The 21,177-nt window shown below is 48.8% G+C and overlaps 1 protein-coding gene across 2 annotated transcripts in view; it reads left to right on the top strand.

The window, feature by feature from the left end:
• The window catches only part of LOC119163860 (uncharacterized), a 106,773-nt gene that overhangs the window by 17,532 nt on the left and 68,064 nt on the right, over positions 1-21,177 (top strand). For both annotated transcript variants that reach the window (XM_037415932.2, XM_037415933.2), the window contains exons 3-4: positions 1,824-2,005; positions 9,662-9,782. In XM_037415932.2, coding sequence (XP_037271829.2) covers positions 1,824-2,005; positions 9,662-9,782 — 303 coding nt within the window. The remainder of the gene's footprint in view (positions 1-1,823; positions 2,006-9,661; positions 9,783-21,177) is intronic.

Here is a 21,177-nt window from a genome sequence, read left to right as displayed (position 1 = left end):
TCCTCTTTTCAGATGTGAAGTAGCGCTCTGACTCATGCATGTAGTGTCATACATACGTACGTCCATACGAACGTGCTGCAGGTGTTAGAGTGGTGCCAAGTAGGCCACGCCGCTGCTGCGTGTTGATGCCATGCTCCCCCAGCACGATTCTCTCGCAGGTGCACGCTGGAGCCACTCTTTCTCTCACCCCCTGGCAGCGCCTGCAGCTGCGAGCTCCTCTACACGCTTGCAACAAACTTCTCTCTCACTTCACCCTCTCCACTGCCCGCATTGCTCGACCGCATTGCTCGACCGCACGCCGAGTGGAAAGACTTTTTTGCTCGTTTATCTACGGACACTCCCCAGAGTTTTGCTTCTAACCATTCTTTAAGCACCTACGTCAACGCCAGTTTCAGCCGGGTCATTGGCGTGTGCATCACTGCTGCTTCAGGGAGATGTTCCAATTTTTTATCAACTTCGAATGCCCACTGTCGTAAGGAAGGGCATTCTTAGCGCTCCTAGGCTGATAGCTCCAGAAAGTATGTGCGTTATCAGAAAACGAAAGGCAAACATCTAAGTACTGTATGCAGTTGTCTGTAAGCTATTCAAATGTGAATTTGAATCCCCAGGAGTGCTCTTTGAAGGTGTTAAGCCCATCCTCAACCTTGTCAATTAAAACACATTTGCCCAGTTTTTGCAACAAGCACAAATTGTCAGAGTTCATGCCCAAATTGTCTTGAAAATGTAATTCTTATTATCAAAACATTTTCTCGCAGCAGAAATAAGGCTATCACATGGAATAGAGTAATAATGTTCCTCACCGTTTATTAGAAATCCCATCACAGTGCAATGAAACCGTTCCTGTAGTTTCTGGACCAGCTCGGAGAAGCTTCTTATGAAAGAACAGATCTTCAAATGTCAACTTTTTCAGATTGCCGTGAAGAAATCTTCCTACATGCGTATGCCACGACGTTCTCTCCGAAACGATGACTTAATACGCCATCACTTCTCTTTTCTGAGAGAGTATTCTTTTCTGAGTTAAGAATGTGATTTATGGTCGCACATGTGCTGTCGCGCATCAGCCCTGTTCTTGCACTCTGTAGAAATGTGGTCCTAGCACCTTCAATAAATTAAATTACAGTCAGCACTCTTTTCTGTTTATATTGTTTTCTCCTACCATTGTCACACTGTTACTACAATACAACTACAATGAATCAACTCGCCTGAATTGAGCTCTTGTTGCATGGAGTTGTTGTTCTGCTACACGGCAGTTCTGATTGACTGCCGAGCGGTCCAGGTGCTTCTTGTTAAAACTGTACGATTGCAGATCTAAATTGTTATTGTCGTGTCACCGAAAATTCATAGATCCACTTGAAAGTATAGACATGTAATTAATTCTTGTTTAAAAGTTTGAATGAATTGTTTGCATGTGGTTAGAAGTACTATTTTGTGCCTTGTAAGTTGCTGTGCAGTAAAACAGTGGCGAGCTAGACATGGCAAGACAGCATGAGGACCATGAGCACATTGTTGTTGTCTAGAGCTTGTGAAGTTTGCACCTTTCAAGTGGCCATAATACTTAGTTGAATAATATGTAGCACTAAAACATGCTGCTATGAAAGCATACTGTTTTGATATGCATTTCTAATCACGAGTATAGCCCACTTTGAACGAGAAGGGCATGTTCATGCTGCGTCTGATTCTGTTGCTCAAAGGCTGTCGAATTTTGGATTGACCATTGACCTAATGGGCCCTGAAACGCCCCATGCGACCTGTGCCACGCCATCAAGTCGGGACACTACCGGTTATAAGGCACTTGGCCATCGCTTTCTTTTCGTGTTTTTCAGCTTGGAACAGTTTGACGGAAGGAGCACACTCCACGGCGGACGATGTCATTGTGGTTGAACCTGAGGAGGTTATGTGCGAGACTAGTGCGCCTGATAATGAAAAGACCGAGGTGGCGATACAGCCTGCAGAAAAGGAACCATCAGATCAGCACTCTGGTCTGAAGAGAAAGCGCAGTGACGAGGTAGGCAGTGTGAATAACTTCATAGATGGCTTATGGGGTTCAATTTCCCGGGGCAACTGAGGCTATGGTTGATGCCTTAGTGGGGGACCTTGGGTAATTTCGACCATCTGGTGTTCTTCGAGTGACTACTGAACTAAAATATGAAGAAAAAATGACGAAAACTTTAAAATTTCACTACAAATTTTTACACAAACTGTGGTGCAAATTGCCTGATGCATGATTGTTCGGCTAGATTTGAAGATGCGCTAAATACAGACATTCTTGTACACTGTGCGAAAATTCTGACACGAATATTTTCTTGTTCATTTGCGCTGTATAACGAAGTCACTGCTTCTTGTATTTAGTTGTCGTCTATGAATAGTCTGAGTGAATTGACATGGTATTTTGAATGTTATTACTTTTTCTTGAATATTATGTTCATTATGCCCCCTGTATTGACTCCTATAGTGAGGTTGACAGTATTGAAAATAAATAAGTAAGCATAACTTTATATATAGTATGTGGGGATTTACATTCCAAAACCTCTATGATTATGAGAAATGATTATGATTATGATTATGATATGATTATGAGAAATGCTGTGGTGGGGGACTCCGGAAATTCGGACCATCTAGTGTTCTTTAGCGTGCACTGACATCGCACAGGACACGGGCCTCAACCATTTCGTCTCCACTAAAATGCGACCACCGCTGCTGGGATCGAACCCACTATCTTCAGCTCAGCAGCAGAGCATTGTAGCCACTGATCCACTGTGGTGGATCAATAAGAAAAATTTAGTTAACGTGGTTTTTTAACAGGCCGCTGTACTTTTGGAGTGTTGTCAGTGCGTGGGGTTGGGCGTTGATGGCTGTGACGTTGATTGTCCCCATGGCATATACAGGGTGCATCCTTGCCTGTCCTGCTCTTTCCCTTTCTCACATCTGCTTTGCATCCCACTCTTCCTTTTTCTCAGAGGCACTGAGACGTGCCGCACTCTTCAGATGCTTTATGCCACCCAGGAGCATTGGTTGCTGCTCAAGTGGTTTGTACTGGTTCTGTGAACTGTGATGGGTGCGGAGCAAGTTGAGAGATGCGTGCGACACCTGAAAAGGCTAGCCTATTTCCATGGGCATTAATCTATTAAGGAGGGACGCGGCCTTTGAAAACCAAAAAATCGCGAAAAAGTCGATTTTTGGCAAACCACATATTCAGGCAGTATGTGTCATAAATTACCTTTTCTGTAAATTAATTCGTCGCGAAACCATTTGAAAGAAAGTTTAGAACATGCCGCGGCGTCCCTCGAGCGGCGCACGAGCGCTCAAAATACCCCAACTTGGCGTGATCGCAGTTTCTCGACCGCTCGACGGAGCGCCGCCATTTTGGTGTTGTTTTGTTTGTGAATTCTTGCTCTTTCTTTTCCCGCCACCTGCGTCGCCAGCAGCAGCGCAGGAGAGGAGCAAGCCGCTCATGATTGGAGGGCTCGCGAGAGCTTTCAAGTTTCCCGCGGCTGAAGTGCGCAGCTGGGATTGGGCGAAGCGCGCGCTCCCCAAGGACGTGGGGGAGCCCGCGACTGCCATTGGCTGCTGCGCGCGATGACGTAGCGCTCTTGCGCGTAATGCGGCCGATGCGGCCACTCGTCTGCTGCTCCTCCGTCCGACGTCTTTTGTTCCGCTCGCTTCCGTGTATCGTTGCAGCCGTTCGCATACTCTTCACGTTTCAACTGTATTCGAAACGATTTTCAACCGTCTTTACAAGACGATTTTCAACCGTCTATACGAGACCGTTGTTGTGTTCGCTCACGATGCGCCCAACGAAAAAGAAGACGCTACAATCGTTCGGTGCAAGGAAGCGAGCTATGAAGCTTGTCCGCGTGGCGAGGCTCTCCGCTCGCGTGTGCACCGACAGTGATCGTGCCGACGGTACCTGTGGGGCAGCTTCTGCTTCATCTACGCAAGAGAGTGGTCGCATCGACCCGCCTAGCAACGGGACTCCTGCTCCGCCGGTGCAAGAATTTGTCGTTACAAGTGCGCCTGGTGTCTCGTGCTCATCGACAGTGGCTTCCGCATCTTCTCTTTCATCGGCCTCGAGTGCGATCGCGTCGTCAACTGTGCATTTGCGAACAAGTTTCCTGACGTGCGAGGAGAAAGAGGCGGCGGATCAACAACGCGCTGCTGTGCAAAGAGAACTTGGCGCTATGCCAGGGACGGAGCGGAAATTTCAGGAAATGGAGCGCGATCATGAAGCTGCCACCGCTACAAGTGAAGGCGAAAAATTTTTCCTTGTGCAAATGGAAGGCCTAGACGACCTGCTATCTCGGATCCCATGCCACCGGCGCACCGCGATTGGGATGAAGGTACGAGGAGGCACCCAACTTGGACTTGCTGCAAAGCTTGAGCTAGTATGCTTGCATTGTGGAGTAGTTTCAAGCTCATGGAGTTCATCTCGTCAGGATGACACAAAGGCCTTTGATGTGAATGTAAGAGCCATTATGGCAACAAAACAAATAGGCAAGGGACAAACAGCTCTCAACGACTTTTGGGCAGCGATGAACGTGTCCCATCGTGGCCTCCATCACAAGACCTTTCAGAAGCACCTGAAGAAATTCAGGGAACCGCAGACACAATGCATAGAAAATTTCTATGAAGAATCTGCTTCTGCTGTAAAAGCCACTTACAAAGGAATGGATCAATATTTCACCAGGGATATAACAGTTTGTTATGATGGAACATGGCACAAGCGTGGGCACACATCCCATATTGGAGTCGGGGCAATTATCGAATACCATACGGGCCTTATCTTGGACTCCGTTGTTCTGTCTAATCAGTGCCTTGGTTGCCAAGTAGGGCCAAAGCCTGGAGACGCAGACTATGCATGCTGGCTGGAGAATCATGTGTGCCAGAAAAACACCCACTCTAAATCAGGGAGAATGGAGGTTGAGGCAGCTATCATCCTCTTTTCACGCTCACTGTCGAAGCACAACCTCCGTTACACAACACTCGTGTCTGATGGAGATAGTGCCACCTTCTCTGCCCTTGTACAAGAAAATTTTTATGGACTGGTCCCCATTTCAAAAGAGGAATGCCTGAACCACGTTCACAAGAGGATGGGGACTGCTTTTCGCAACCTTGTGCAGAAAAGTGACAAGGCTTTGGGAGAGAAGGGCAGGCTGACAAAGGCCCTCATCGACAAGTTGACAGATTATTATGGCTGGGCCCTACGGAACAATTCCGATGATATGGCTGCAATGCGGCGGGCAGTGATGGCATCGTATCACCATGTGACGTCGACGGATGAGGAGCCGTACCATGACTTGTGCCCAGAGGGTGCAGACTCCTGGTGTCGTCACAATGCCAGCAAGATTACCGGTGTTCCACCTCCGAAGCATTCGTACAAGCTGCCGCGCTATGTTGCAGATGCACTTCTACCCATTTATGAGAGGCTCTCACAGGCTTCTCTTCTGCAACGCTGCCTGGGAGCAAAGACGCAGAATGCATCAGAGTCCTTTCACTCTGTGCTGTGGTCCCTCATGCCCAAAGAGCAGCATGCGTCACTGATTGCTGTGGAGACAGCACTGCATGATGCAGTGCTAAGATACAATGCTGGCTGCTACAGGGCCACCCAAGAGCTAGCTTCATCAGTGGGGCTAACACCTGGCCACCTGGCCATTCAATGGGCAGCCGAGAAAGATTCTCTGCGCTTGAAAAAGGCTAAGAAGCGATCCCTAGAGAAGATGGAAAGGGGGCAAAGAAAGAGAGTGCCAAAGGACACCTCCAGTTACGCTGCAGGTTCATTTTAGAACTGCCTATGAGCTCAAAACTTTCAAACGTCGTTTTCTCAAAATGACTTTTTTGGCTAGTGAGGCTGCTTATTCCAGCCATATCTCTGGAACCACTCATTGGATTTCCATAAGTCTTTTTTTATTATGTACATGAATAAATTTCTGAGGGGGTGACAAGCCCATTTTTTCAATATATTGTGTGTGTTATTTATTATATTTAATCAAAATTTGATTGATAATATCCTAATCACGAACACAAAGTTTGATGGTCTGCTGAAACTTTTCAGCAAGGAAATTCAAAAAAAGGGCTCTGTTACCCCCTGGAGTATCAATCTGGGAATCATCATAGTTAATTTCACAGTTCCAGCACCTTTTGAAAGTTCTCCAGGCCTGGAATAAGAGAACCATGTGCACTACCCTGATATTCTGCTGTAACTTGAAAACCAGTGAACATAACTTGATGAAATTTTGTAGTTCTTCTAATGCTTTTGCTATAAGTCTATCCTGAAAATTTCATTAAGATATCTCAATAAACAAAAAAGTTTGTATCCAATGGTAGCCTCCCCCCTTAACCATTTTACATTTTTATGGTGTTTTTATCTCTAAAGTTTATTTTTTTCATGTTTATATCAAATATTTTGCTTTGAAGAAGCACGTTCTGATTGTCAAAAAAAGCAGAAGTATATGTTAAGTCAAATTTAACGAAGTTTATTGTCTCATTGTTTACTAATGTCTGTCACAGTTTGCAAAATATTCTCATTTTCAACGAACAGGCTGATCTGATGTGTCAAGTAATCAAAGTGAACTTCGGTCTCTCAATAATTATCGCCTGGAGAGTCGTGCAATGAGGAAAGACGTCTTTTGCGTGACGATGAACCAGCGATGTGTTGTCTTCACTGGACAACATTTTCTACGCATTAGCCGCAAAAGAATGTGAAATTGCTGTTCAAATAGAAGATCTTGCTCAGCAAGTGCTGTCATTTGGGAAGCAACGCAAGGCTTAGAAACAAGTGAGTCTCGTTGAGAACACTCACGATGAGATGTTATCTCAAGTTGATAAGCCATCCTTGTACTAAGCTGTTTGGACACATTTTCGCAAGGACAAGCTCGGCTCCTCCAAAACGATTCAGGAGTGAAGGTATCAAAATCGTCACGTCTTCTAGTTCACGGAGTGGTTGCTAAATGCGACAGTATGTGAAAAAGGCATTAAATTTATTACTTTCCCCAAGTTCCTGCTTAAATTGAAGGTTGTCTCTATGAATTTCACTACCTAATCTTTCAGTTTGAAAGAAAATCTCAACAGTAAAGAGCTTGTTCGTGATGACATATGGGGCTGCATGGCGCAAGGGCCAGTGATGATGACTCAAGAGTGCCAGGCTTGTTCAGTAGTCTCTGAATTCTTTCCATTGTGTGTAAAAAAAACTAAGTGTTTTTCATAGGTTCCTCTGGGTCCCTTTTCTCTGAAGTAACAACTGCACGTAATATTTTATGTAATACATGAATGTATAGCTATATAGATGAACATTTAATGCGTACAAATTGCAATGACAAGATATATGTTGTGCAAACAATTTAAATTGTCAGTGTCAAGATTGCAGTACAAACTGAACATAGTAGGTAAGGATGTGCGTCTGTCTACCAAGGAAAATTCGGCAGATCTCACGTAGCTTGATCCCACATTATGCAAAGCATGTAGGAGGAAGGTGACCTTGTCATAATTTTGCAATTGAGCGACTTGTCATGAAATGGCGCTAAATACATGTGCAGATGTTGCACACATAGACATACGTTGAACAGTTGTAGATGCTTACGTTACCAATTGTTTGCGCATTGGTGCCAACAGGAACATGAGTATTAGCAACACCAGAAAGAATGAGCTGATGTCTAGCGCAGATGCTCGAGAAGATGGTAGCTCCTAGACACTGCTACATAAATCAACTTTAGCGAATGTCACCTGACTACAATTCTACAATTGACGTTAGCTTGACGAGACAGCTGTATGATAGGAGTATATATGTAATATTTATGAAATTGAAAAGCGACCACTGTAACCACAGTTGACGTTTCACAAACATTTCGGTCTCTTTGAAAAGTAGTTCCGAGATCTGGCGTGGCTCTCTGGCAGAATACTTCATTGCCACGCAAAATGCTTGGGTGCGATTCCTGCGGGACCATGATATTTATTGTCTGCGTTCCTAGGGTCAACACTGCTGATGTCAGCTTTTTCTTAATGCTGACATGTTAAAATTATCCATGTATGTTCTCGCCGTTCCTGGGTAGACACTAAGTTTCAATCACTTGAGGCACGTACTCGCATACCAGTGGCACATACCTGCCGGCGGGTACATGCCACAGTTCAAAGGGAAGTGTTTGACGACATACGTGACAGGATTTTGAGAAAATTCAAGTCTTGAGTAGCATGTCATATTCATCAAATCATCATACCCGCCAATTCTAATTTTCGTTGACGTCAAGGTCAAGCGGCTAGATAGATAGACAGGCAGACAGACAGACAGACAGATAAACAGATAGATAGACAGATATATAGACAGACAGACAGATAGATGACAAAAGTGCCTCCTATATGAAAAGAAAGGGTTCGCATTTAAAAATATAGCAGAAATTAAAAGATGTACTGGTGCCCTGCCCTGCATCTGGGGGCTCACGTGACTGCCTGTTTAAGTTAGGGTCAACAAAATTAATATGGGAGTGTAAAAGGCTTTGTCCATTATAACTGTCTGGCCGAAACATGAATAATGTGAAAATACCACTGCATACGACATCAAACCCTTTCCTCCAGGCACGTGTGACACATACCCGTATATCACGGGCTGTGGTGTGTGTGGTTATGTGCCACAGGTGTTTGACAGTATATATATACCAAGGAACGGCGAGAGCAGACACTGGTAGTTTAAATGCGAGAGCCTTAAGAAAAACTGACATCGGCAGCATTGACCTGATGAATGCAAGGAATGAATGTCATGGCCCCAGCAGGAATCGAAACCAGGCATTCCGTGTAACAATTAAGTTTTCTACCACAGAGCTAGGCCAGGTCTTAGAACTGCTTCGGGAAAGACCCAGTGCAGGCATAATGTTGCTAAAATGCGAATTGCAGTTGCAGCGCTGCCAATCCAACTCTATAAACATTACATTACGAAAATGGTAGAGGCAGTATTGAGTTAACGTCGATTGTAGTTAAGAGCCATTCACTAAAGTTGTTCTATGCAGCACTATCGATGGCTAAATAAAAGTTTATCCAATAAATAAAAGTTTATCCAATCCAATATCCACGGCTACCACTCTCGCAAGCATGAGCACTGCATTTCAGCTTACTGTTGCTGGCATTTCGTAATGCCCATATTGCTCCTGCCATCGTTACACAAGTGGTAACTGGTCATATAAAACATATGTGCCTTTTCAACATATGTCTGTGCGTATAAATTCGGTACATATGATTAGCCTCTGACGAAGGCCGTGCCACGGCCGAAACGTACGCCCATGAAGGAATTGCTTGCTTTCTCGTAAGTGTACCAACCTCTTTTTCTCGTAAGTGTACCAGTCTCTCTCTCTCTCTCTATATATATATATAGAGAGAGAGAGAGAGGGAGAAAGGAAGAGAAGAGACACAACTAAGCGGTTGTCTTAATTTTATTTCCAATGGTTTCGACCGGTGGGCCGGTCTTTGTCGGAGTAAACCTCAGGGTAAACTCTGACGAAGACTGGACCACCACTCGAAAACGCTGGAAATAAAATTAAGACAACCGCTAAATTGTGTCTCTTTTCTTCCCAAGTACGTTTGGTTCATCGCAAAAACTTCACACACTCACACACACACACATTCTTATAGAATGAGTAAGAAGTTACATCCTTGATCCAAGTGTTTCTTTGGTTTTGTGCAGGATACTTCCACTTCAAATGGATCCAGTTCGCAAAGCAAGGATCTCTTGCAGAAAGTCGAGACTCTAGAGCACGAGAACAGCGAGCTGAAAAAGTTACTGCTTGAGCAAAACAAGCTTACCAGTGAGTGTTTCGCCGCTTGTAACCCGCTTGTAAAGTGCGATACCTCAGAGGTTTTTACTGGAGCGAATATTCCGAGACTCGTATGCTGTAGTTCCGATTTTGCTTTTAATTATCCCAAGGCTCTGCACGTAGACTACCACCTGAATGGGCATGCAAAAAGTCATCAAAACTGTTTCAGGACCCCTTTGAAATGTGGGGCTGCCTCAAAAGGTAGGTGATCATTTCGCTGTACTCTGAACAGTTTTATTGCACTGCTGGCCTAATAAGCTGTGAAGAGGTTTATTAGCCGTTAAAGACAGCGATGAGACAGCGTGAAGGACCGTCCATCGATCGGCACAGCAACGAACGAAGCACGAGCCGGGCGTTGGCGATGCTGCTTGCTGCAGGCACATCTTCACAATCGCCCCCGCTGAAAAAGGAGCCATCCTGGCTACCTAAGAAGTTTCAGGGAGAGGCTCATGATACGGTTTTAGGCGGGAAACATGGACGATGTTACGTGCACGCTGGCGCATGTCATCCGATCGGGAAACTGGCTCAATTAGGTAATTAACCGGAGAAGTTTTCTCTAAAACTATGTAAGGCCTCTTGTACCTGGAGACAAGTTTTGATGAGAGTCCCGGAGTTCGGTATGGGATGGCAAGCCACAGGAGAGACCCTAGGGCATAGCTGGGATCCGGAAGAGAAGTGCAACGGTTTTCTTTCTGGCGTTGCTGCTCGTCCGAGGTGAACGCACGGGCGAGCTGGCGGCACTCTTCGGCTTGTCGAGATATGTGATAGGAGATAGGTGGACATTCAGAAGCATCAGGACGGTAGAGAAGTAGAGTATCAATTGTATGGGAAGGGTCACGTCCATAAAGAAGAAAGAAAGGTGAAAATCCTGTGGTTTTTTGTACTGCAGTAGTATAGGCGAATGTGACGTATGGGAGAACACGGTCCCAGTTGCTATGATTAGATGCCACGTACATTGAGAGCATATCACCCAGCGTGCGGTTAAACCGTTCCGTTAGCCCATTAGTCTGCGGGTGGTATGCTGTCGTTTTCCGATGAATGACGTGGCACTCCAAAAGCAGAGCTTCGACGACCTCGGAGAGGAAAGCGCGGCCTCTGTCACTAAAGAGCTCTCGAGGTGCGCCATGTCGAAGGATAAAGCGACGTAAAATGAAAGAGGCGACATCCTGAGCGGTAGCGCTCGGTAAAGCGGCTGTTTTGGCGTAGCGTGTTCGATGGTCGACAGTCACTATAATCCACGGATTGCCATCTGGTGTCAATGGAAGGGGGCCGTAGAGGTCAACGCCAACGTGATCAAATAGCTTGGCAAGGCACGGAAATGGCTGCAATTCGCCATTTGCACGTAGCGGTGTTGATTTGCGTTGCTGGCAGTCAGGACAGCACTGCACAAATTTGCGTACAAAATTGTACATGCCGCGCCAGTAATAGCGATGGTGAAGGCGTTCATATGTTTTGAACACCTCTGCGTGGCCACATTGTGGATCGTCGTGAAGAGAGGCGCATACCTGTGATCGTAAAGTGCGTGGAATGACCAGTAGCCACTGGCGGCCATCAGGAGCATAGTTGCGTCGATGAAGAAGTTGATCGCGGATGACAAAATGGAAAGCTTGACGTCGGAGGGACCGAGATACCGGAAGGTTGGGGGTACCGGATAGATATTCGAGAAGAGATGCGATCCACGGGTCACGACGTTGTTCCGTGGCAATTGAGTCAAGATTTAACGATGACAAGGTCTGGAGGCACGTGTTTCCCCACGTCGGATCTGGTGGCAAAGGTGAGCGGGACAGGGCATCAGCGTCGGAGTGTTTGCGTCCGCAGCAGTATACGACGCGAATGTCGTACTCCTGGATGCGGAGTGCCCATCGCACAAGGCGGCCAGAAGGGTCTTTCAGCGTGGAGAGCCAGCAAAGCGCGTGGTGATCAGTCACTAGATCGAACGGGCGGCCGTGTAAGTACGACCGGCCCACACCAGAGCCAAACACTCTTTTTCTGTCAGGCCGTAATTAGTTTCGACTTTCGTCCGAGTGCGACTAGCATAGACTACAAAGTATTCTGAATAGCCGGGTTTTCGTTGAGCAAGGACAGCGCCTAGCCCGACGCCGCTGGCGTCGGTGTGCACTTCTGTAGGAGCCGTCGCGTCGAAGTGGCGAAGAATAGGTGGGGAAGTGAGCAGACGACGCAGAGTAGTGAAGGCAACGTCACATGCAGGAGACCAGGAGGAAAGGTTCACGTCACCGCAAAGAAGCTGGGTTAATGGTGACATGATGGATGCAACATTGCGAACAAAGCGCCGGAAATTAGAGCATAGGCCTACAGAACTCTGAAGTTCTTTTATGGTCGTCGGCTTAGGAAATTCTGCGACTGCTCGAAGTTTTGCTGGGTCAGGTAATACGCCGTGCTTCGACACGATGTGGCCTAGGATGACGAGCTCGCGTGCAGCGAAGCGGCATTTTTTCAGGTTAAGCTGCAGGCCAGCGTTGGTCAGACAAGTCAAAACGTGCCTGAGGCGAAGGAGGTGCGTAGGAAAGTGGTGCGAGAATACCACGACATCGTCGAGGTAGTAGAGGCACAGATTCGACTTGAGGCCATGTAGCGTATTATCCTTAAGTCGTTCAAACGTGGCGGGTGCGTTACAAAGCCCAAAGGGCATGACGTTAAACTTCTATAGTCCGTCAGGTGTAATAAATGCAGTTTTTGGGCGATCGGCTTCAGCCATTGGAACTTGCCAGTAGCCAGACCGCAAATCTAGCGACGAGAACAAGTCTGCTCCGTGAAGGGTGTCAATGGCGTCATCAATGCGTGGCAAAGGATATACGTCCTTGCGGGTTATCTTATTCAAACGAGGATAGTCCATCCAAAATCGGATAGATTCGTCTTTCTTACGCACCAGGACGACAGCATACGCCCAGGGACTCTGAGATGGTCGAATGACGTCTCTACGAAGCATATCTTCGACTTGATCGTTGATGACGCGGCGCTCTTCAGTGGAGACACGGTATGGTCTTTGACGCAGTGGCTGGTGTAGGCCGGTGTCAACATGATGCTTGACTTGCGACGTGTGGCCTAGTTGAGGAGTCGACACATCGAAAGAATTCCGGAACTCATGCAGAGGATCAAGCAGGTCGGCATGTTCGGTGGGAGTGAGGGTGTCGGCGATGGCGCTGGAAAACGTATCCTCGGACGACTCCTCGAGGGCCGACAGTGATTTTGGGTGGTCGCGGTAGTCATCCGGGACATCAACCAAAGACGAAGGGTCGAGATCCTGCACGCGGCCGAGACATTCCCCTGCAAGCAAAGTGACAGGTGTGGAAAGCGGGTTGAGTATGAACATATTGCTTCTTCCGGCGGCAAGGTCAATCGTTGCGAAAGGCAGCGGCAGAGCTCGACGACTCGTGAAGATATCAGAAGGCATAAAAAAGACTGTAGCATCAGTATAGGGGTGGCATGAAACTGGAACAAGTGCGAAATTTTCAGGTGGAATATAGATATTGTGACAGGGCGAGATCTAGGCTTACAGGATAGCGTCCACAGAGTATCGGCAGCCGAACAAGACGGCTGAGTTGCCTCTCACGCAAGCGCCTAACGCACAAGCGTCTTCTTCATTTTCACAAAGTGTCACGCTTGCTCCTGTTGATGATGCTCCGTAACATCACTCCTCTGCAGCGGAAGCGCCATCACGGCGCTCAGTACGGCGGCGACGAACGAGCAGGGTGATACAGTTTGAGTCTGGAAACGTGTACAACGTCTGTCTGGAGTGAGGGGGTCGAAGAGGCATTGTTTAGGGGTGCGATCTCGTAGCTCTCGTCACTAAGTTGTCGTAACACTTTGTAGGGGCCATGGTAGTGCGATAGTAGCTTCTCTGATAAGCCGACTTGGCGGTTTGGTATCCAGAGAAGTACCAGAGACCCCGGCGAGAAGTGCACGCTTTGGTGGCAACTGTCATAGCGGTCTTTTTGGTGCGCTTGCGACAAGTGCAGCCGATCACGGGCAAGCTGACGGGCTGCATGGGCTAGAGAAACGACATCTCTGGCGTACTCAGTAGACAAGGGGGCAGCCGAAGGAATGACCGTGTCAAATGGTAATGCTGGATGTCGGCCAAATAGCAAATAAAACGGCGAATAACTAGCTGTGTCGTGCCGTGAAGAACTGTACGCGAACGTGACAAAGGGGAGTGCTTTGTCCCAGTCACGGTGATCTGGCGAAACGTACATTGGCAGCATTTGCGTCAGCGTTCGGTTCAGACGCTCGGTCAATCCATTTGTCTGTGGATGATAAGTGGTGGTAAGCTTATGAGCAGGCGTAGAGAATGTCATCCACAACACGTGAAAGGAAGTACCTTCCTCGATCAGTAAGCAGCTGCCGCGGAGCGCCGTGATGAAGAATGACTTCATACAAGAGAAAGTCAGCGACGTCAGTGGAACAGCTTGTCGGCCGTGCTTTAGTGATAGCAAAGCATGTGGCGTAGTCTGTGGCGACTGCAACCCATTTATTTCCGGAGGTGGACGTAGGCAACGGGCCCAACAGTTCAAGGCCAACACGGAAGAATGGTTCCGTTGGTATGTCAATGGGCTGTAGGAGGCCAGTTGGCAGCGGTCGCAAGCAGTGACGTAGCGAACCACAGAACGATACAATCCGGGCCAGAAAAAGCGACGTTGCACACGATTGTCGGAACGAAAGACGCCTAGGTGACCGGCTGTAGGTACGTCATGTGGTTAGTCGAGAACGCTGGTACGCAGGTGATGGGGAAGCACGAGTAGTAATTCCGGGCCATCAGCATTGAAGCTGCGACGGTACAGAATGTTGTCGTGCAGTTTGAACAGGCGAACGGAAGGGTCTGTTGGAGCAGAGGTCAGACGCTCGATGATGGAGAGTAACGACGGGTCACGTCGTTGTTCGGTGGAGATATCACCCAAAGCGTGGATGGAGAGAACGCAGGGGTCTGAATCAAGGTCTGTCAAGTCGGGCGTTTCAACCGGATAACGTGACAAACAGTCTGCGTCTGTGTGCAGGCGTCCCGACTTGTAGTGGACCACGAATGAGTATTCTTGCAGACGGAGTGCCCAGCGACCGAGACGTCTAGATGGGTCCTTCAGCGATGACAGCCAGCAAAGAGCGTGATGGTCCGTAACAACGGAAAAAGTTCGGCCATACAGGTAAGGCCTGAATTTTGCCGCGGCCCACACTAAAGCTAGGCATTCACGCTCAGTGATGGAGAACTTCCATTCAGCATGTGAAAGAAGACGACTGGCATAAGCAATCACGCAATCCTTCCCCTGCTGTCGTTGGCCAAGGACCGCTCCGATTCCATGGCCACTGGCATTGGACCGAAGCTCTGTAGGTGATGCAGGGTCGAAATGGGCCAGTATTGGTGGCGTAGTAAGCAGATGGATAAGAGCCGAAAAGGTGTCCGCTTGCTCTGTGCCTCATGCGAAGGGAACATCCTTTTTTAAGAGATCAGTAAGCGGTCGAGCGATGTTGGCGAAGTTGTGGACAAATCGACGAAAATAGGAACATAGCCCTACAAAACTTTGGACGTCCTTTGTTTTGTGTGGTTCAGGAAATTGTTGTACTGCTCGCACCTTGTCGGGATCTGGTTGAACACCAGCGGCACTGACAAGGTGGCCGAGTATGGCAATTTGGCGACGTCCGAAATGGCATTTTGCAGAATTGAGCTGGAGAGCAGCTCTTCGAAAAACATCCAGAACGGCTGACAGACGTGTTATATGGCTGTCAAAGGTAGGTAAAAAGATGATGACATCGTCCAAGTAACATAAGCAGATGCACCACTTATATCCTCGGAGAAGGGAGTCCGTCATGCGCTCGAAAGTCGCCGGCGCATTACACAGTCCAAACGGCATGACTTTGAACTGATAGAGGCCGTCAGGCGTAACGAAAGCGGTTTTTTCACGATTCATGGGGTCGACAGAAATTTGCCAATAGCCGGACCGAAGGTCGATAGACGAAAAGTATTGGGCACCATGGAAACAATCGAAGGCGTCATCAATCCGAGGCAAAGGGTAGACATCTTTTTGGGTCACTTTATTTAAATGGCGATAGTCCACGCAAAAGCGCCAGCTGCCATCCTTCTTCTCAACGAGCACGACTGGGGAGGCCTAGGGGCTGGATGATGGTTCTGTTACGTCTTTAGTAATCATTTTGTCCACTTCATTCTAAATTAGTTGGCGTTCCTTGTGAGTTACGCGAAATGGACGCCGCCGTATAGGACTGGCATCACCAGTGTTGATTCGGTGAGTCACTGCAGTTGTTTGGCTGAGAGGGTGGTGGTCAAAGTCGAAAATGTCTCTATATGATGTTAGCAGACTATGGAGGCTGGCAGCTTGCGCTGCAGTGAAGTCGGGAGCAATCATCTTGTTAATGTCATCGGCAGGCAGAGTGTAATTGCGGCCAAGACAGGGGGATGTAGTATCGGTGCCCAAACCAGTAACGTTGCAGCTGTCAAGTGAAGATAGGGTGGCCAAGGACATGTCTTGCGGAATAACTTGAGTCAAGAGACTCACGTTGAGTAGTGGTATAACCACTGTACTATTAGCAACGGTGACAACAGTGTGAGCAAGGGCGACGTCTCGTGCCATCAGTACGTCGACTATAGGAGTGACAAGGTAGTCACCTTCGTGCACATGACGTGAGCACGACAAACTGACATTTGTAGCAGCTTGCGGAAGCAAGTGAACGTGGTGACGAGAGCGTAAACGGGGAGAATAGTCAGCTGGAAAATCGGCAAGCTGCGACAGCTCAAGATGAAGAGCACCAGTGGCACAATCAATGAGCGCAGAATGACGTGACAGGAAGTCCAAACCAAGTATTAGGTCATGAAGACACATTTCAATGATGGCAAACTGAACTAATGTAGGATGACCGGCAATGGACACACGGGCCGTGCACATCCCTTGAACGTCAGGGGTCCTCCCTTCAGCGACACGAAGTGTGCGGGAAGCGGCAGGCGTGAGCACTTTATGTAGGCGTCGGCGAAGGTTCGCGCTCATTACAGAAATGTGCGCTCCAGTATCTATAAGGGCAGAAATAGCCACACCGTCAACGTCTAACAAACTTTGTCTCGTCTGAAGCGTCAAGAGAGGATTTGTGGAGGGAGTCGAAAATGCAGCGTAACCTCCGGGTGCTGCACCGTTTAGTTTTCCGGGTAGGCAGGAGCGGCGTTGAATGGGGACAACAGCCTGCGAGTCTGCGGTGAGCGAGACTGGCGACGTCCTGGAGGCGAACGCGACTGACGACCATGTGGTGACGGAGATCGGCTGTTGAACCTTCTGTAGTTGTTTGGCGGAGAAGGCTGCACGGCAGATGCGAAGGGGGTGCTGTCCTGTTGGTAGTGAGGTTGAGATGAAGTCTGAGGTGGCGAGGACCAGCGGTAATTGCAGTAACGGATGACATGACCGATACGGTGGCAATGAAAACAAATTGGTCAATTGTCGATGGTGCTCCACGCAGCAGGGTCGCGAGATCGGGCCGTAAACTGCTGCTCGTGATAGGATGAAGGTGGACGCTATGGAGCTCGCTGCGGGCTGGGCAAAGCGCACACCGAGGGAATACCTATGCTGGCGAGGTCTTGGCGGACGATGGCTTGAACCACGTTAGCAGTGAGTGGGGTCGTGTCACTTGCAGCGGTGTGAGCCGGAGCAGAGGCAATGGCTTCAAGTTCGCGCCGTACAATTTGGGTAACCTGATCCGATGAATCTAGAGGTGGCGGCTTTGTTCTTGCACGGTCTTCGCAAGACGACGTTGCAGCCGTATTCGGGAGGCGCGTAAACACGCTTTTAATCCGCCGGCTCTTCGCTTGCTCAAAGCGCCGACATTATTTTATGATGGCGTCCACTGTAGAAAAATTTTTGCAGATGAGGAGGTTGAATGCGTCATCCGCAATCCCCTTAAGAATATGTCCGACCTTGTCAGCCTCCAGCATCTCGGCATTGGCTTTGCGACATAACGATAACACATCTATATAGGAGACGCAAGACTCGGTCGAGGTCTGCGCCCGAGACGCGAACATTTTGTTCGCGGCCATTTTTCTTCCAATCGGCTTTCCGAGCAGGTCCAACATTTTCTCCCTGTACACTGCCCAACTACCAAGTTCTGTTTCATGGTTCTCATACCACGATTTGGCGGTTCTCCTAAGATAGAATAACAGGTTCACCAGCATAAGAGTCGGGCCCCTTCGGTATCGAGTACTCACACGTTCGTACTCTGCCAGCCAATCTTCAACGTCAACTTCATCTGGATCGCCAGAACCGCTGAACGTGCCAGGATCTCGTGGGGGTTCGAGCACGAAGGTTGTGGTCGCAGAAGGAGATGTAGTTACCGTATCATCTCCGGCTGCAGGAACACCAGGAGCAGATGCAGACGCCGTACTTTTCGTCGTCGTTGTGGAATGACCCTTCAAACGACAGCCGCTGCGAAGTTCCGTTGCCAGGCGGTTACCCAGCAGCTCCACCAAATGCGACGGGGCGAGATCTAGGCTTATAAGATAGCGTCCACAGAGAATCGGCAGCCGAACAAGATGGCTTAGTTGTCTCTCGCGCAAGCGCCTAACGCACAGGCGTCTTCTCCATCTTCGCAAAGTGTCAAGCTTGCTCCTGTCGATGATGCACCGTAACAATATCTTCATGCACGAACAACTTCGGTGGCTGATGAAGAGCGTCAAGTAATGGGACATCAGAAAGGGTGAAAACTCAACTTCAGCGCGTGCGCAGTCGATGACGGCATTATGGCAGGATAGGAAGTCCCATACGAGGATGATGTCATGCGAACAGACAGCAAGGACAATAAACTTCACAATGTAAACAATGCCTTCGATGGACACTCTTGCTGTGCAGGCTGCGAGAGGCGTTACTTACTGTGCACTTGCGGTGTGGAGTGACAGTCCCGTAAGCGACGTCGTGACTTTACGTAATACACGGCAGACATTAGTGGCAATAACAGAAACAGTGGCGCCGGTGTCCACAAGGGCGAAAGTACAATAACTTTCTTAACAGTTACTGCAACCACGTTAGCAGGAGAGGGGCGAGGGCTTAGACAGTTCGAAAATCGCGCAGTTCTTGCCTCTTGAACTGTGGTGCTTAGTTTTCTTGGTCAGAAGGTCTCTGCCGGCGACGAATGGGAGAGGGAGATCGCCAACGAGGAGAGGGTGCGCGCGGCGTCACGAAGTCGAGGTCGTTGGGAGGGGCGTAGCGAGGTGACGAGACCGGCCCGTATTGCGCAAAGGGTTGGCTGCCGGGTTGCGACGATCGGACATAGTCGCCGAACGTCTGAGGTCGGCGGCAGCAGTAGTGGGCAACGTGTCCGGGAGTGAAGCAGGCGTAGCATATCGGTCGGTTATCTGGCGTCCTCCAAGGATTGGCGACTGGTGGTGCCGCCCAAGGTGCAATATAAGCAGCCGGGTGTGCGGGCTGTGAGCGCGAGGTGTAGGGAGGTTGCGGAAGCCTACACACAGCGTCTGCATATCTGAACGGCGCTGCTATAGGCTACATCTCTTGCGAACAGGCGACAGGAGGAGCCACAGGCTGCGCTGCATACGTTAGGGGTGCGGCCACAGGCTGCACGACTGGCGGATAGGCGACAAGAGGGCCTACCGGCTGCGCGACACGCTGGCAGTGAACACGGCTGGATAGAGGCGGCTGGTGGTGCGCAAGAGGAACAGCTTGGGCAACATCTTCCGAAATAGCAATGCGAAGCGGGGCAAGTAGACGGGTGGTGGTCTCGTGAGTGAAGGGCACTAGGGAAAGTTGGCGGGCGACTTCCTCACGTACGAAGGCTCGAACTTGCTGAAGCAACGGTGAATTTTCAGGCAGGGTGTCGAAACTGGACAGTGACTCACCACCATGCTGAGGATGCCAAGTCAGAGTGCGTTGTTTCTTCAACTCGTCGTAGCTCTGACACAAGCTGACGACTTCGGAAACTGTGCTCGGATTTCTTGCCAAGAGCATTTGAAATGCGCCGTCGTCGATGCCCTTCAAAATGTGTTTGACCTTGTCAGATTCGGGCATGGTGTCACACGCACGTCGACAAAGATCGACGACGTCCTCAATATAGCTGGTAATGGTCTCGCCAGTCTGCTAAGCAGACGAGCAAGCGCTGTTCTGCCCGCTGCTTGCGTACAGCCGGCCGACCGAACACTTCAGCACATGACGTCTTGAAGACGCTCCATGTGGGGATGTTGTGTTTGTGGTTGTTAAACCACAATTCGGCGACGCCAGTGAGATAAAATATGACGTGGCCCAGCTTGTCGGCTTCATCCCACTTATTGTTGGCGCTCACCAGTTCGTAGTGCTCGAGCCAGTCTTCGATGTCGGTCCCATCCGCACCGCTGAAGACCTTTGAGTCCTGTAGCCTAGGATGGCCAGGGCAGTTGAACTGGGGCGAAGGCGCCGATGTAGTGGCGTTGTCAGTCATGACAGGTGGTAGCGTGCGGCTTCGTAGCTCCAGGGTGTAGTAACGGGGATCAACAGCACCTTCCACCAAATGTGAAGAGGTTTATTAGCCGTTAAAGACAGCGATGAGACAGCGTGAAGAACCGTCCAGCGATCGACACAGCAATGAATGAAGCTCGAGCCGAGAGAGCCGGGCGTTGGCGATGCTGCTTGCTGCAGGCACATCTTCTTCTTCACAAAGCTATTACTTTAGATTTTTTTTTAAAGCAACTGGCAGGAACAGTGTACGCAGACATCAAGAAAGCAGTGTTATCGGTATGTGACGAGATCATTGGTGCTTATTATAATGAGAGTTCTGTGCAATTACGGTGTTTGGGATTCGGAAGGGGCGTGATATGACGCAGACTTTCTTTTTGTAAATTGCAAATGGGTAGCATCTGCGCTCTATTGATGTACTCAGTGTTTGTAAATAGTGGAAGGTGCCACCATCATTAATTAGGCACTTGTAAGGACATCACAATGCATAGGCTACGCCCAGCCCAAGGCTCACCACTTTCCTTTGTGATCACCTGACTACTGGTGCAGCAGCTGTAGAGCTGCCTCCGAGCACCGGGCGGCGGGCCACTTCCTGCGCGTTTGGAAGGGACAGCTGGGCGGCCATGATAGAAGAAGTTTTAGTGGCACCGAGAAGGACTCTGAAATGAACGTGTAAAAATTTTGTTGATTTGCAACTCTGAGAACCTCGTCAAAACATCAGGCATCCTAACTCCACGAACGCTACTTATTTTCGAAATGTGGTCAACATTGCTGCGGTGCCAGTCATATGTGTACATCTTGAAGTGCCAACTACTGCAATAAATGACCCCCTAGCACAGCAAGGCACACCTAGTTACGATATAAAAATGCCTGGAGTAAAACTACAAGCAAAACCATAAACAAATGTGCCAGATTAGTTATTCATGCAGATGTGAAGGGTGGCCTCAATG

This window comes from Rhipicephalus microplus, chromosome 8, assembly GCF_043290135.1.
Source record: "Rhipicephalus microplus isolate Deutch F79 chromosome 8, USDA_Rmic, whole genome shotgun sequence".
In the NCBI taxonomy this organism is placed as follows: domain Eukaryota; kingdom Metazoa; phylum Arthropoda; class Arachnida; order Ixodida; family Ixodidae; genus Rhipicephalus; species Rhipicephalus microplus.
Note: the sequence above shows the minus strand (reverse complement) of the source record. Positions and strands in the feature narration are given on the sequence as shown.